Below are 15,644 nucleotides of genomic sequence, written 5' to 3'. Positions count from 1 at the left end.
TTCTCATCTCTTCATTTAAAAGGCTGCTCTTGGCAAGATCCATAGAGATCACACCATCCGAAACCGAATTTGATAATGAAGTTCTAAGAACTTCCCAATAATCTGGTAGGGAACCAAGTAGAAACATGTTTTGAATTTCTTCATCAAATTTAATGCACATAGCAGATAACTGGTTCATGATCCTCTGAAAATTATTCAGATGATCTGTCATCGTAGAACCATCATGGTATTTTAAACCCAACATTTGCTTTATTAGAAACATCTTGTTATTTCCAGTTTTCCGAGCATACAGACTTTCAAGGTGCTCCCATATGGTCTGAGCATGTGTCTCCCCAGAAATATGGTTCAAAACATTATCGTCAACCCACTGTCTAATAAAGCGCAAACTTGCTTGTGTATCAAATTTCACTCTTCATCTGATTTATTATCAGGCTTTATAGTGGCGAAAACAGGTTGATAAAAATTCTTGACATAGAGCAAATATTCCATTTTGCCCTTCCAAATGACATAATTTGTGCCATTCAAAGTAATCATTCTACTAGTGTTGACTTCCATCGTTTATCACGAATACAAATACTATTTATTATGAGACCAAAGTAATTCTTTTCTGATGTGGAAATTCAGACTGTGCTGCAACCACAGAGCATACTCAGACAAAACCTTGGCTCTGATGCCACTTGTTGGGAATAACCCCGTAAAAATAATATTCACGGTATTAGTGATAAATGTGGACCACTAAGTTATGGTTAAATCATCAAGAATAAAAATGCAGCAAAAATGACACCAAGATTTTACGTGGAAACCCTTCTGAATAAGGGAAAAAACCACGGCCAAGAAGAGCAACTGATATCACTATAGCGAGGAATTTTACACTGTTTAGTATCGAGTACAAATACTCCTAAGACCACTACAACCTCAAAGTAAAAAATACTCTTTTGCTTTTTCCACCTCACTACAATAGCTCTCACACTCTATTTTTCTTCACATGCTATTTTCTTATAGTCAATGGAATACCTTGCTCTCTATCTTTCACTCAAATGTGTTGTCTGAGATTTTTCGGTGTATATACAAATGAAAGTAGGGGCACCTATTTATAGTTGCAGAATACCCATATTGATGTATACAGTGACATCAATGTTACTGCAAACGTCAGCCGCCCAAATCTTTTCTAATTGGTTGGCTAAACAAAAAGAAGAAAGAAGAAGCTTTTCTTCTTACACATATGGGGCTGGACCCCACAATATCCAACAAAGAGAAATCCAAATTATACGAGAGAAAAGATATTCAATGCATTGTGGCTTGCTACTGGAGATCGCTGGAATACCTAGTGGCTTGCTACTCGAGATGTTGGAACTAATTTAGTTCCGATATTAGTAGAATAGGTTTTGAAGTTTGAACTGTGGATATTAATCATTTGGTCACTTGTAGCCATTTCCATAATCCCAAGAAAAAAAACTTAATGTGTTGTTAGTTTTAAATTTAGTACAAAAAAAATTATGTATAAATTTATTCGGTACAGTTCGGCATTTTTTCGGTTTATTTTTATAAAATTTAAAACCTATTCTATTATTCGATACATTTATATATTTATATAAAAACTTACGGTTTTATTAAAAGAAAACAAATAATCATTTGATACGATTCAATTCGGTCTAGTCGGTTTTTAAAAATCCATTGACACCCCAAATATAGAGACGTTTGAATGTATAGAAATAACAAAAGGAAGGAGGAGGCCAGGTCAATGACTTTTGCTTCGTTTTCCCCTTGCTTTCCTTTCTTTCCCTCAATTTTACAGCAAACAGACATATAACTGGAAAATGAGAAAAGGGAGGTGTGGAAGTTGATTGATATTAATCTAGCTCTTTAACGTTGTTAACAAGCTGAAGTCTAACTGAAAAAAGAAGACTACCTTTGACATTGTAATTACAACAAAATATATGCATATGAAAGGGCACAGGATCTTGAGACTTGTTTCATTAGATTTTTTACTCCTGATGATAAATTTGAAAACTCTGCTTTTTTCCCTCTCATTTTCTTTAGAGGTAGCATTTCCTGTAAAATGTCATATATACTCTTCGGGGGAAAAAAATGTTCTCCCGAAATCTAATCATAAATGAATCAATCTCGAATTATTGGTTGTGGTGCCCATTTAAGATGAACAGTTAATCTCCCCGACTTGGCACCATCAAGGGTGAAGGTATCTTTGAATTCCCCTTCTAGTATAACTCTTGTGAGAGTCATGATGCATCTACCAATTTTATCCTGAAATACACAAAGGAAACAAAGCTTAACAGCAGAAAAAGGGCAGCCCGGTGCACTAAGCTCCTGCTATGCGCAGGGTCCGGGGAAGGGTCGGACCACAAGGGTCTATTGTACGCTACCTTACAAGCTCAACAGTTGAGCGGACGAAAAATGATGGTCCAAAAAAATATACCTTCCCAAATGTGTCATGGTCCCAAACTTCCAATATGAGCAAATCATGTAATCCATCTTCAACTACAAAGTCAAATGTCTGGTTCCACACTGGATTAAGAGTGTTGTTTAGAACCTGAGATTAGCAAAAAACATATGATTACGGCAAAAGTAAGAAGACTGTGATTTATAATCAAATATCAGACAAATTAGGGGAAGAAAATGTGGCATCCAAACTTACTCTGGTCTTATTTTTCTGTTCAGATTTCTTCATAATTAGTACAACAAAAGGATCAGACTTCCCCATTAGATCAGTAACAGGTAGGTCTTCTGCTGATATTACTGTCACAGAAAGAACTCCTCTAAAGAGGATGTCCCCTTTCTTCTCAGAGACCGCTTGTGAAAAATTAGCCGACTCGGGTCTAAGGGCCTTTTCCAAGGTAGTTAGTGCGTAGTCGGGTTTAAACCCCTTCATAAACACACTATCCATACCAAAAGGACAAAAGAGAAGCTCCAAGTGTACCTGTTTTAATTAGTTGACAAGAAAATAGGATTGATTAATATTTCATGCATGTGTTGTTGAGCAGACAAGAATGCTCTTATGAGTTCTGAGGAGTGTATCTAGAGACCATGTAGCATGGGCAAGCATCCAACGCGGACACAAACATGCAAACACGATGTATCACAAAAATGAAAAAACCAGAAAAAATAAACTTCTACATAATACATAGAGCTCGACTACAACAAAAAGTACACATACTTGTTTATTGGACTTTAACTATATTTTATGCTTAAACAGCTACTCCATCTGTCCCAAAAAGGATGATACTTTTCGAATTTCGAGAGTCAAACGAGTTGTTCTTTGACCACGACTTTTTCATATACCTTTTAAATATTTTAAATTTGTTATGATAAATATCACATTATGGTGGATGTCTACTCTTCTTCCATGATCTTCATCTCAAATGCTTAATGACATATTCCATGACATATTTTCTTCACTTTTTATGCCTATATAAAGGTCTTGTAATAGATAGGAAAATACACACAATTGAAGAAGAAATAAGAATCTCTCTTCCTCTCTTTCTATCTATATCTCTTAGTTTGTTTTGCTTGTTCTATATTGTTATTTTGGGTTATATATTATAACACGTTATCAACACGAGGCTCTACCATCTCAAGAAGATCTTTGAGAAAATTAAGGTATAATTTTTCTCAAATTTGTATTTTTTTAAATGTCTGATATTATGAAAAGAAAGTTCGTTGCCCTTGAAATTTCGGGCAAGAACTATATGACATGGGTATTGGATGCTGAAATCCATTTAGATGCAATGGGTCTTGTAGACGCCATTAAAGATAAAGATAAAGCATCTACACAAGACTGTGTTAAGGCCTTGATTTTCTTGCGCCATCACCTCGATGAAGGGTTGAAAATTGAATATCTCACAGTGAAAGATCCATTTGTTTTGTGGAATGGTTTAAAGGAAAGATATGACAACTTAAAGTTGGTCACTCTTCCACAAGCACGATATGATTGGGCTCATCTTAGACTCCAAGACTTTAAGTCTGTTTCTGAATATAATTCTGCTATGTTTAGAATTACTTCCAAATTGAAACTCCGTGGAGATAATATCAGTGACTATGATATGCTTGAAAAAACGTTTACAACGTTTCATGCTTCCAATATGGTCTTACAACAGCAGTACCGAGAGAAAGGCTTCACAAAGTACTCTCAGTTGATTTCTCTTCTACTTGTGGCTGAACGAAACAATGAGTAATATCCTATTAATTAGTATTCTAGTCTCAGTGATCTTTTAACGATTTTAACTTTCCTATACATTGCTTTAATTCTCTTTAAGAAAAGGTTTACAAGTACCCTAGAACAACTTTTGTTACTTCACCCTCAATTTTTTTTATGAGTATGTTCTTTTCTTACACGGATCAATTATGTTTCATACAATGTGTAGGAAAATGCAAATAATTTATACTTGTAAATAAATTTGTTGTAGTTGTATTAGTCATATGTGTACTTGTATTATTTTTTTGCGTAATTATTTGTATAATAATTAGAATTTGCCAGAAAATGCATTAAAGGCTACTATTGAATTATTGGTTTAACTTTATTTCTTTTCCATTTTTCTCTAAAAATACTAATATTTATTCATATACTTCTTTTGTATGTCAAACTATGGGAAGCAAATATGGATATCTTTCAAAGCAAACTTGGATCAAAGTTCAATTATAAAAATATTTGCTTAATTGATTCATGTACGACACATACAATATTCAAAGAGAAGAAATATTTCTCTCATTTAAGTATGTGTAAGGCAGATATTACTACAATTTCTGGTAGTAGTAATCTAATTGAAGGCTCTGGAAGAGCTACTATAACTCTGCCTATGAGAACAATAATTATCATTGAGAATGCAATGTTCTCCTCCAAGTCCAAGAGGAACTTGTTGAGTTTTAAAGATATCCGCAAAAATGGATTTCATATTGAGACAATAGATGAGAATAATATGGAATATCTCATCGTTACCAAGAATGTCTCTGGCCAGAAAAGAATTATTGAGAAGTTCCCATCTTTATCTTGTGGCCTGTATTGGACAAAAATTAGTGCAATTGAGGCACATTCTACCTTAAACCAAAAGGTTACTGCTTACAATACTTTTGTACTTTGGCATGATCGATTGGGCCATCCTGGATCAATTATGATGAGACGAATCATAGAAAACTCAAATGGGCATCCATTAAAGAATTTGAAAATTCTTTTAAATAATGAATTTTCTTGCACTTCTTGTTATCAAGGCAAGTTAATTATAAGACCATCACCAACAAAGGTTGGGATTGAGTCCCCTGCGTTTTTAGAACGTATACAAGGGGACATTTGTGGACCTATTCACCCACCTAGTGGGTCGTTTAGATATTTTATGGTCTTAATAGATGCATCCTCTAGATGGTCTCATGTATGCCTATTGTCATCTCGCAACCTCGAGTTTGCAAAATTAATGGCACAAATAATCCGATTACGGGCACAATTTCCCGATAATCCAATAAAGTCTATTAGACTTGATAATGCTGCTGAGTTTTCATCCCAGGCATTTAATGATTATGGCTTATCAATTGGGATAAAAGTGGAACATCCTGTAGCTCATGTTCACACTCAAAATGGCCTTGCAGAGTCTTTAATTAAACGTGTGCAATTGATAGCAAGACCGTTACTCATGAAAACGAAGTTGCCCACTTCTGTTTGGGGTCACGCCATTTTACATGCAGCAATGCTAATTCGTCTCAGACCGACAAATTATCACAAATATTCCCCGTTGCAATTAGTTTTGGGTCATGAACCTAATATATCTCATCTAAGAATTTTTGGATGCGCTGTATATGTGCCTGTAGCACCCCCATATCGCACCAAGATGGGTCCCCAAAGAAGGTTAGGAATATATGTTGAGTTTGATTCACCCTCCATTATTCGTTACCTTGAAACATTAACGGGAGATTTGTTCACTGCTCGTTGTGCAGATTGTCGATTCGATGAGGCATTTTCCCCAAAATTAGGGGGAGAAATTAGTGAAACAAAACGTGAAATTTTGTGGAAAAATACATCATTTTCTCATCTTGATCCACGTGCATCTATTTGTGACACAGAGGTGCAAAAGATTATCCATTTGCAGAAAATAGCAAATCAAATGCCAGATGCATTTACGGATTTAAAAAGGATAACAAAATCACATATCCATGCAGAGAATGTTCTAATCCGTATTGATGTCCCTAATGGACAATCTTCTAGTGTCATAGCTAATGAGTCAAAAACACGCCTAAAACGTGGCAGACCATTAGGTTCTAAGGATCGAAATCCTAGAAAAAGAAAAACAAATGATCAAGATGACACTACGAAAGAGTCTCATAAAGAAATTCACGATTTAACCAATCCTGAGATTCATGAGGAAATCAATGAGCCTGAGACTCAAGAAAATAAAGAACTATCAATAAATCCAATCGATATTGAGACAAATTTGAATCGAATGGATATAGTGGTAGATTACATCTTTGCATATAATGTTGCATCTAGCATTATGCAAGAAAGTGAGGATCTTGAACCTCAATCTGTTGGAGAATGTCGACAAAGACTTGATTGGCCAAAATGGCAAGAAGCAATCCAATTAGAGTTAAGTTCACTTGCAAAACGTGAAGTTTTTGGGCCTGTAGTCCAAACACCTAATGGTGTTAAGCCTGTTGGCTACAAATGGGTCTTTGTACGCAAAAGGAATGAGAAAAATGAGGTACAAAGATATAAGACACGCCTTGTTGCGCAAGGATTTTCACAAAGGCCTGGTGTCGATTATGAAGAGACATATTCTCCTGTTATGGATGCTATAACATTTCGTTATCTCATTAGTTTTGCTGTCCATGAAAAGCTTGACATGCATTTAATGGATGTAGTTACAACCTACCTTTACGGCTCACTTGATAATGAGATATACATGAAAATTCCCAAGGGATTTAAAATGCCTAACGCACAGAATTCAAATTCCCGGGAAACATTTTCAATCAAATTGCAAAGATCTTTGTATGGTCTAAAGCAATCAGGAAGAATGTGGTATAACCGTCTTAGTGAGTATTTATTAAAGGAGGGTTATATAAATGATGTCATTTGTCCATGTGTTTTTATAAAGAAAACAACATCGGAATTTGTTGTACTTGCCGTATATGTTGATGACATAAACCTTATTGGAACTCCTACAGAACTCCAAAAGGCAACTGATTATTTAAAGAAGGAATTCGAGATGAAAGATCTCGGAAAGACAAAATTATGTCTCGGTTTGCAAATTGAACATTTGACAAATGGGATTTTTGTTCATCAATCTGCCTACATTAAAAAGGTATTGAAACGGTTTTACATGGATGGAGCACATCCATTAAGTACTCCGATGATTGTTCGATCACTTGATGTGAATAAGGACCCGTTTCGACCTCAAGAAAAGAATGAAGAGCTTCTTGGTCCTGAAGTACCATATCTTAGTGCAATTGGTGCACTAATGTATCTTGCTAACACTACAAGGCCTGACATAACTTTTTCGGTTAATGTCTTAGCAAGATATAGCTCTGCTCCTACAAGGAGACACTGGAATGGGATCAAACACATATTGCGATATCTAAAAGGGACTACCGATATGGGCTTATTTTATGGCAATGATTGCAATCCCGATCTTGTTGGTTATGCCGATGCTGGGTATTTATCTGACCCGCATAAGGCTCGATCTCAAACAGGTTATGTGTTTACATGTGGCGGCACTGCCATATCTTGGCGATCGACTAAGCAATCAATCGTGGCTACTTCTTCTAATCATGCTGAGATAATTGCTATTCATGAAGCAAGTCGAGAATGTATTTGGTTGAGGTCTATAATACATTTTATCCGAGACAAATGTGGTTTGAAGTGTGAAAAACTACCCACAATTTTGTATGAAGACAATGCAGCATGCATAGCCCAATTGAAGGGAGGATTCATAAAAGGAGATAGGACAAAGCACATTTCCCCAAAGTTATTTTTTACACATGATCTTCAAAAGAATGATGATATCAATGTGCAACAAATTCGTTCAAGTGATAATATGACTGATTTGTTTACCAAATCTCTACCAACATCAACCTTCAAGAAACTGGTGTACAAAATTGGGATGCGAAGACTCAAGGATGTGAGTTGATGCTCTCATCAGGGGGAATTAATACGCGTTGTACTCTTTTTTCCCTTACAAGGTTTTGTCCCACTGGGTTTTCCTTGCAAGGTTTTTAACGAGGCAATAAAAGGGCGTATTTCTAATCATGTGTACTCTTTTTCCTTCACTAGAATTTTTTCCCATAGGGTTTTTTTCTAGTAAGGTTTTAACGAGGCACATTATCTTTGGACATCCAAGGGGGAGTGTTATGATAAATATCACATTATGGTAGATGTCTACTCTTCTTCCATGATCTTCATCTCAAATGCTTAATGACATATTCTATGACATATTTTGTATGTTCAATGACATATTCCATGACATATTTTCTTCACTTTTTATGCCTATATAAAGGTCTTGTAATAGATACGAAAATACACACAATTGAAGAAGAAATAAGAATCTCTCTTCCTCTCTTTCTATCTATATCTCTTAGTTTGTTTTGCTTGTTCTGTATTGTTATTTTGAGTTATATATTATAACAAAATTGTTAGTTATTGTGACTTATAGTACTTTTTATGTAGTTTCCAAATATATATAAATTTTATATATAAAAAACTTAAATACTCTATGTCCGAATTCACGGTGAAAGTTAAGAAGTTTGACTCTCGAAATCCGAAAAATATCATCCTTTTTGGGACGGAGGGAGTATCGTTTTATTTGTTTCTCCCTCGATATATATCCTGCTAAATTTTTGAAACACCAGGAATATTTGCAGGGAGCACCATGCTAATTGGTTAACATAGTGAGGCAGGCACGACTACTTCTTCATAATGAAGCTCCCAATTGAGTATCAACTATGATTTGATGCATTCTAAATAGAGGCGGAGCCAGGATTTGAAGGTTATGAGTTCTGAACTTATCAATGAACTCTAGCTCGCTTTAGTTATTGGGTTCGCAATTAAATATTTCTATATATTTAATGGATTTTCTAATACAAATATAGGGTCTAAGCAAAAGCTATTGGGTTCGTCCGAACCAATAACTACTACACTACCTCTGCCCCGATTCTAATCCCATAATAATGCTGGGAAACAAATATCAAGATATTCTTACCTGTCCTCGATTTTTGTTGTCCCTTTGTATCTCCAGATCCTTCACCAGTTTCAGCCACACATCCTTCACTTTACCGGGCTCAAGGTCTTTCAAATCTATTCGAGCACAACCAATGAATTCAGCAGCCTGAATCCCTTCATCATCATAAACTCTAATTGTTATATGTTGAGTGGATATGTCTTCAACTATGAACTCAAAGTGCTCATTCCAGATCGGATTTAAGCAGTTATCCTTAACAAAGGAAACAAAATCTGGAGTTAAACATTCCTAATCAGGAAATAAATAAATTAAGGACAACAAGAGACACAAGTTCTCTTACAATAACTTTGCTGGTCTTTGTCCTGTCACGTAGTGGACGTATAAACAACTCAACAAAAGGATCAGACTTCCCAATGATGTCTTTATTAGTCAACTCTTTGGCTTCGATGAGCTTGACTTGTAATATACCAACCGGCTTTAGCTCCAGGTCACTGCAAAAAGAAAAGAGAACATTTTTTGTTGGAAATAAGGTCCTTCTCCTCACACTTAGTATTTCAGATCGAGAAGCAGTTAACTTTCCGCCAGAAGATTGGACTTATTCCAGAACTATCATTCATTAGAAAATAGTACATATACTGCAACCTTATTCGGTAAGTATATTCCAACAAAAGACAATTTCATGCAGAAATAGATCTAGTGTAGTTTGTAATGGTATTTGTTAAATCCCACATTTGTTGAGGGAATATGTTGTGGTCTCCTCATATAGTCTTGGTCTCTTGGACAACCCTCCCCTAATGAGCAAGCTTTAGGGTTGAGTTAGGCCAGAGGTTGCAAAAGTTAAAAACATTTCAAGGGAAGACAGTTCATATCATTCAGCTTAGGATATACATTACAGTGGGCAGTGCACGATCAATTTATAGGTTAGAACTATTTCGCCGTTCTATCTGAATAGATAATCTGGGAAAATAGTGTCTCATTTTTCTTAGGTATGTTATTCCAGATTAAAATTAAGCTCCCGTTTTCAAACAAAAGAGAACCTTTACTATCGAGTGGTTAAAAAGAAAAAGTCAAGCAATGAGTATAGTGTTGTTTAGGAAAATGGCACACCTATAGTCTCCTGGTAATATGGGAACGATTTTGCGGACAGGCCAAGTGATAGAATCTTCAATTGCATCCCGTATTGTACCCTGTGCAAGCAGATCGCATACCATCAAGCAGTTGCATTTTCAGAGTTTTTTGTACCACAAAATACCGGGTTCTCAATTAGAATTTAGGAATCCAATTTTGGCATGAGAAATGAATTAATTTTTGTAAGGAATAACTCTACAGTTTTCAATTCATTTGCATCTGAATAAGCAAGAAATAAAACATACGACATTTCAAACCTCAATGGCATCAGATACTCCGGGAAGAGCCGAGATATCACCACCCACAACTTTGAGAGTGAAATCCAGATTTTTCTACAGCCAGAAACATTCAGGATAAACGTATAATATCAGAACGAAGATTATCTCCAGCGAAAATACTTAAGAGAAACATTTTCATATGGTAAGCAAGAATGAGAACAGAACCAAAAACGAAATTGAAGATGCATATCAAAATGTTTAGTCTGTTCTTACATCAAGTCTGTGAGCCTTAAACAGTACATAAAAGCAAAAAGTGTGTACCAGGCCATTTGACGTCCATGAAAACTTGTTTGTCGAAAACTTCATAACCAAATTATAGAGGAATAATTTGCGCTCACCTTTTGACGCAAGGAGTAACAAACCGCTCCAAAACAAGGAAGCTCAGCAACTAGTGGTTTGAATATCAACCGGAAAACCCCAGTGAATCCGATATTCTTGACCTACATTAAACAAGTGGATTAGGAGGAGAATGAACAAGATGATTCTTGATTAGTAGTGAAGTTTCCATGAATAACTTCTTGATCTTTCAGCAAAAAAGGGATTTTTCGTAGACCAATATTTCGAAAGGGAAGTATGATGTAAAATTTGACTTAACAGCATGGACTGAATTTCTTCCAATGCAAGTAAATTATTCTCTCAGACCCAAAGTTTCATGTTAGTAAAAAATATTAGTAGATTTTAATCTGAATAGTTCATGAAGTTTATTCATTTCCTGCTTGCATCAAAATTTTCTTCTTACCATAATGAGCTACTCATTTATTGCAAAAACAGAGATGTCAAAAGTACCTGTATAGGTAGTGCGACACCAACTAAAGTCTTAATATCTAGCACAATATTAGGATTTCCATCCCACTGCATTTCCAATTCCATAATAATTTCCCCAGGATCACCATCAATAATAGAAACTCCTGAAAGACAAAAAGGAGATGTCGGGGTTAAATTATTCCAAGCAGATTAATAACTTGCTTATGATAGGAAGTGGATGGCTAGCCTATCGAAAAACAAGGGGGAAGTTAATGGATATAAGCATAAAAAACTTCTACCACTTATAGGATTGACTATGCAAATTTACATCCATGTTAAAAGTCAGAATACCAATCACCGTGAAAATTCGTATACAACATTGAAGACCATTAAAATTTCTATCGGTCTCAAGGACTAATTCATATGTAGAGGTTGGCGTTTAGTGACAAGAAAAGAAACTATATCATCTGAACAAATTGGTAACTTCATAAGGAATAGAAATCTCTCAGTAACTAAGCAATTAAAAGTGGACCTATAAAAGCAATTACTTTAATGTCAAAAAAATGGAGCAACTAATGAACTAACCTGTGAAGGATGGAGCAACAGTACCCAATGTGAGCTTTGAAAATTTGAGAGCAGCTAAGATAGATGGTCTATATTGCTCAAGGACTGGCTCAACAGATGTTCTTATCAACTCTGATGCTGCCTAAGCCAAGAATTGACACAAACTTAAAATGAGACAAGAAAAAAACAGTAAAAGCCAATCAAGAAATGGCGGAGCTAAGTGTGCTGAAGGGAGTTCAATTGAATTCCCCTCGTCGAAAATTAAATTGTACAAATAAGGTGAAGACAATTTTTTGGTGTATATAAATAGTTAAGTTATTTACTCGTTGTTCAAGTTTTCATTTTTTTAATCCCCTTGTCAAGGTTCTGTTGAGTGTATGAACAAGATCCCACATAGAAAGTAGAAACGAAAAATAAGTTACTTATAAAGAGTTGGATACTCTTGATAGTGTGAGGCCTTTTGGGGAAAAAGCGGGCTTGGCCCAAAGCGGATAATATCACACCATGTAAAGAGTATCTTTGGGCCGTTTTAGCCCAACAACTGTGTTAGGATCGAGAACCCGGGTAGTGCGGAATTTAGCCAAACAACGTTATAATGACAATAACAAAGACAATGCAAGTTGATAATAATGACAATTAAAGAAGATATAAAGGAGGCACAAATTTAACGTGGTTCGGTCAAGGTGACCTACGTCCACAAGCGGAGAGAACCAATTTCACTATACTAACACGAGTACAAAAAAGAGAGTACAAAATTAGAGTAAATACTCTAAATAATCCAAACACCCCAAGAGAATAACCTCACAAGATCACTTCAAAGAAAGGGTTCACACAAGTGTTTCCCAACACTCACTCTCTTACAAAATACTCTCAATACAGGAGGACGTATAGGAGAAATTGAACTAAGTCTTGCAAGTTCACAAAGGCAAGTTGCCAACTTGCAAGAGATCTCCACACTTATTCAAACTTGGTGGCCGCCAAGCACACCGTTCTTATAGGCACATGCCTATCTGCTAACTAAGAATGAGTTAGGATTTTATAATAAAGAAAAAAATCATCTTTTTCTAGTAAAACCAATTAGAGCATATTACAAACTGGTATCAAAGCCAATGGTTTGGCGCAACAAGTATGAAGATGGTGGAGTGACGGTGTAGGGCCCGACTTAGTATCTTTTCCTTTTTATGGACCGGTTTACTACCTGTACCCTATCGTCTTTAATCTCCAAATTAGCCCATAAATGATGATGGGTGATGTGTACCTTAGTTCAAGAGTAAGATTATTAGATGTGTGTGAACAAAGTCACATATGAAAAGTAGAAATAACAATAAGCTACTTATGAAGAGTTGGATACTCTTGATAATGGGAGGTCTTTTGGGAAAAACTGTACGGGCTTGGCCCAAAGTGGCACATCATGTCAAGAGTATCTTGTAGCCAGACTACCTGGTTCCGCCACTGTTAATCAAGAAAAGGTATGCTAAAGATTCAAAAACACAATTACCTCATCAACATAAGGCCAGATTTTTTCTAAGTGCTGGTTAAGCCAATTCAACTGCAATTAACAAAAAGGAAATACAACATCCATTATTAGCAAATTGAATGCTTTTAATAACACCTATATATAAGCCCAAAAAAGTTACAGAAATGCAACTCAACTTTTGCTTCTGTGAAAAGACAACCCAAGAAGGGTATGCTTCAGGAGGAAGAAGTTTTCTTGAATCTTGAACTGTCATCCTGGCAAATGCTGCTATGGCTTTTGCCTAACAAAATATCAAAAACATCAAATTATTACAAGAAAATACAAAATACAAAATACCAATTCCAACGTGAAAATAAATCCAAAAAATTAGAAAAAAGTACCAAATCAATGCGAGCTTTGGATCTGTTATTTTGAAAACGAGCAAAACAAACTATCAGACCAACACCCAATGCAGCACCTAAGAAGAACCCCACCAACAAACCCATGTTTATTTTTCAAGAATTAAAACAAATATTCAGACGTTTTTTTCCTTTCGATTTTATTCTTTTTCGCTGTCAATTGTTTTGAAAAAAATAAGCTTTTTTTGGAGAGAAAATGTTGGAGTTGTGAGTGGAAGAAAGGAAGGAATCCGCGGGACCAGGGAAAGGAAGAGAGCAACAGAATTTTGATTTAGAAGTTAGGCTTATTTTTTTTTAAATATTTTTTATGCCACCGCGGGTCTGATGCGTTACACTTGCAAAGAATTAAAGATTATGACTAATTAAATTGAAAAGCATATTTCTTATGCTTTGGTTTTTAAAGTAATGTTTTTGTCAAGAAAGCAATTTATTCCTTTCTTGAATTTTCTGTACTTTGCTGCTCATCTTTTAATAATTTTTAGTGGTAGTGTGTGGGGGAATGCATTTGTTATTTTTTATATATTATTGTTGTTATTTTTATTATGCATTTTTAGGGTACTAATATATCATTTCCTATTGCTTTTTTTGAGCCGAGGGTCTCCTGGAAACAGCCTCTCTACCCTTCGGGGTAGGGGTAAGGTCTGCGTACATATTACCCTCCCCACTTGTGAAATTATATTGGGTTGTTGTTGTTGTTATTGTTGTTGTGTGGGGAATGCAATTACTTCTAAGTTTATTGCTGAAGATTGTCGAATCTTTGACAAAGTTGTTTAGATCTTTCTTATATCTGCGTAAAGGCAACTGTGAAGTTTTCAAAACTTTTTAATCATAAAATTGCATACTTTATCATGAATTTAACATAAGAATAAAATGAGCTTAGGCAATGTACAGTGTAACAAGTGACCCAGCATGATTGACCAAGCTTTTAAAATTAATTTATTTTGAAAAGTGTATGAAAAACAATTTCTGTTTAGCTAAATAGTTTGAAAATATTTTTGATCAGCAATTAGTGTTTGACCAAGGTTCTAAAAAAGTACTTCAGAAAAGTTTTTTTGACAAAAAAATTACTTTTTTTCTCCTCAAAAGTATTTTTTTCTTATAAAAATTTGATCAAACACCTTAAATTTTAAAAAAGATCAATTCTGATTAAAAAAAGACTTGATCAAACGGGCTATCAATCTATATCAAAAAATTTGTCACGTTTTTAGCTCACAAAAGCCGAATTAGTGAATTGTGCCTGATATTTTGACTATCACCTTTATAATATTAAGAAAACTACACTTATTGAGAAAGGATGATTAATTAATTGTAAACGAAAAGCGCCAACAAATTAGGATAGGAAACTTATTAATTCCTCCGTTTCAGTTTACGTGAACCTATATTCTTTTTGGTCCGTTAAAAAAAATAATCTTTTTTTTAAATTTGGAAATAATTTAGCTTAAATTTACAATTTTACCCTTAGTGAGAAGTTTTTATAACCACACAAATATTCTGGGTCCTATTTTGACTTATTTAGGATCATAAATTCCAAAATATTCATTTTTTCTTAAACTCTATACCAGTCAAACGGGTTCACGCAAATTAGAACACAGGGAATAGGAAGCACTTTGGGACTGTGGTATACAGTATGACTGGAGTTGAAAGCTGCTGACTTGTAATTTGATGGTGACTTTGGCTACAAAGGAGCTGTCCACGTGTACCAGAAAAGTGTTGCGTGTCTTCCTATAGAAAGTTAGAGATTTTGTTTTGCTGTCGTGCTGCTGTATGCCTGCATATATACTTGACTGGATAGTGAAAACATTTGTGTTTTTGCTTTTTCATCTTATTTTGATCTGACACGAAATTTAGAAATATAAAAGAGATATTCGAATTTTGTATTATTAAA

The 15,644-nt window shown here is 35.1% G+C and overlaps 1 protein-coding gene across 1 annotated transcript; it reads right to left on the bottom strand.

Moving 5' to 3' along the window:
* Window positions 1-1,832: 1,832 nt before the first annotated feature.
* On the bottom strand, window positions 1,833-14,015 carry LOC104242174 (synaptotagmin-5-like). Its single transcript, XM_070153232.1, has 13 exons — window positions 13,742-14,015; window positions 13,539-13,641; window positions 13,383-13,435; window positions 11,906-12,026; window positions 11,363-11,484; window positions 10,915-11,016; window positions 10,556-10,630; window positions 10,278-10,357; window positions 9,511-9,661; window positions 9,192-9,422; window positions 2,654-2,935; window positions 2,435-2,548; window positions 1,833-2,262 (listed from the first exon to the last, which is right to left on the bottom strand). Exons 1-13 carry the CDS (start codon window positions 13,844-13,846, stop codon window positions 2,119-2,121), a joined length of 1,683 nt encoding a protein of 560 aa, XP_070009333.1. The 5' UTR covers window positions 13,847-14,015; the 3' UTR covers window positions 1,833-2,118.
* Window positions 14,016-15,644: the final 1,629 nt, after the last annotated feature.

This window comes from Nicotiana sylvestris, chromosome 8 (genome assembly GCF_000393655.2).
Source record: "Nicotiana sylvestris chromosome 8, ASM39365v2, whole genome shotgun sequence".
Lineage (NCBI taxonomy): Eukaryota > Viridiplantae > Streptophyta > Magnoliopsida > Solanales > Solanaceae > Nicotiana > Nicotiana sylvestris.
Note: the sequence above shows the minus strand (reverse complement) of the source record. Positions and strands in the feature narration are given on the sequence as shown.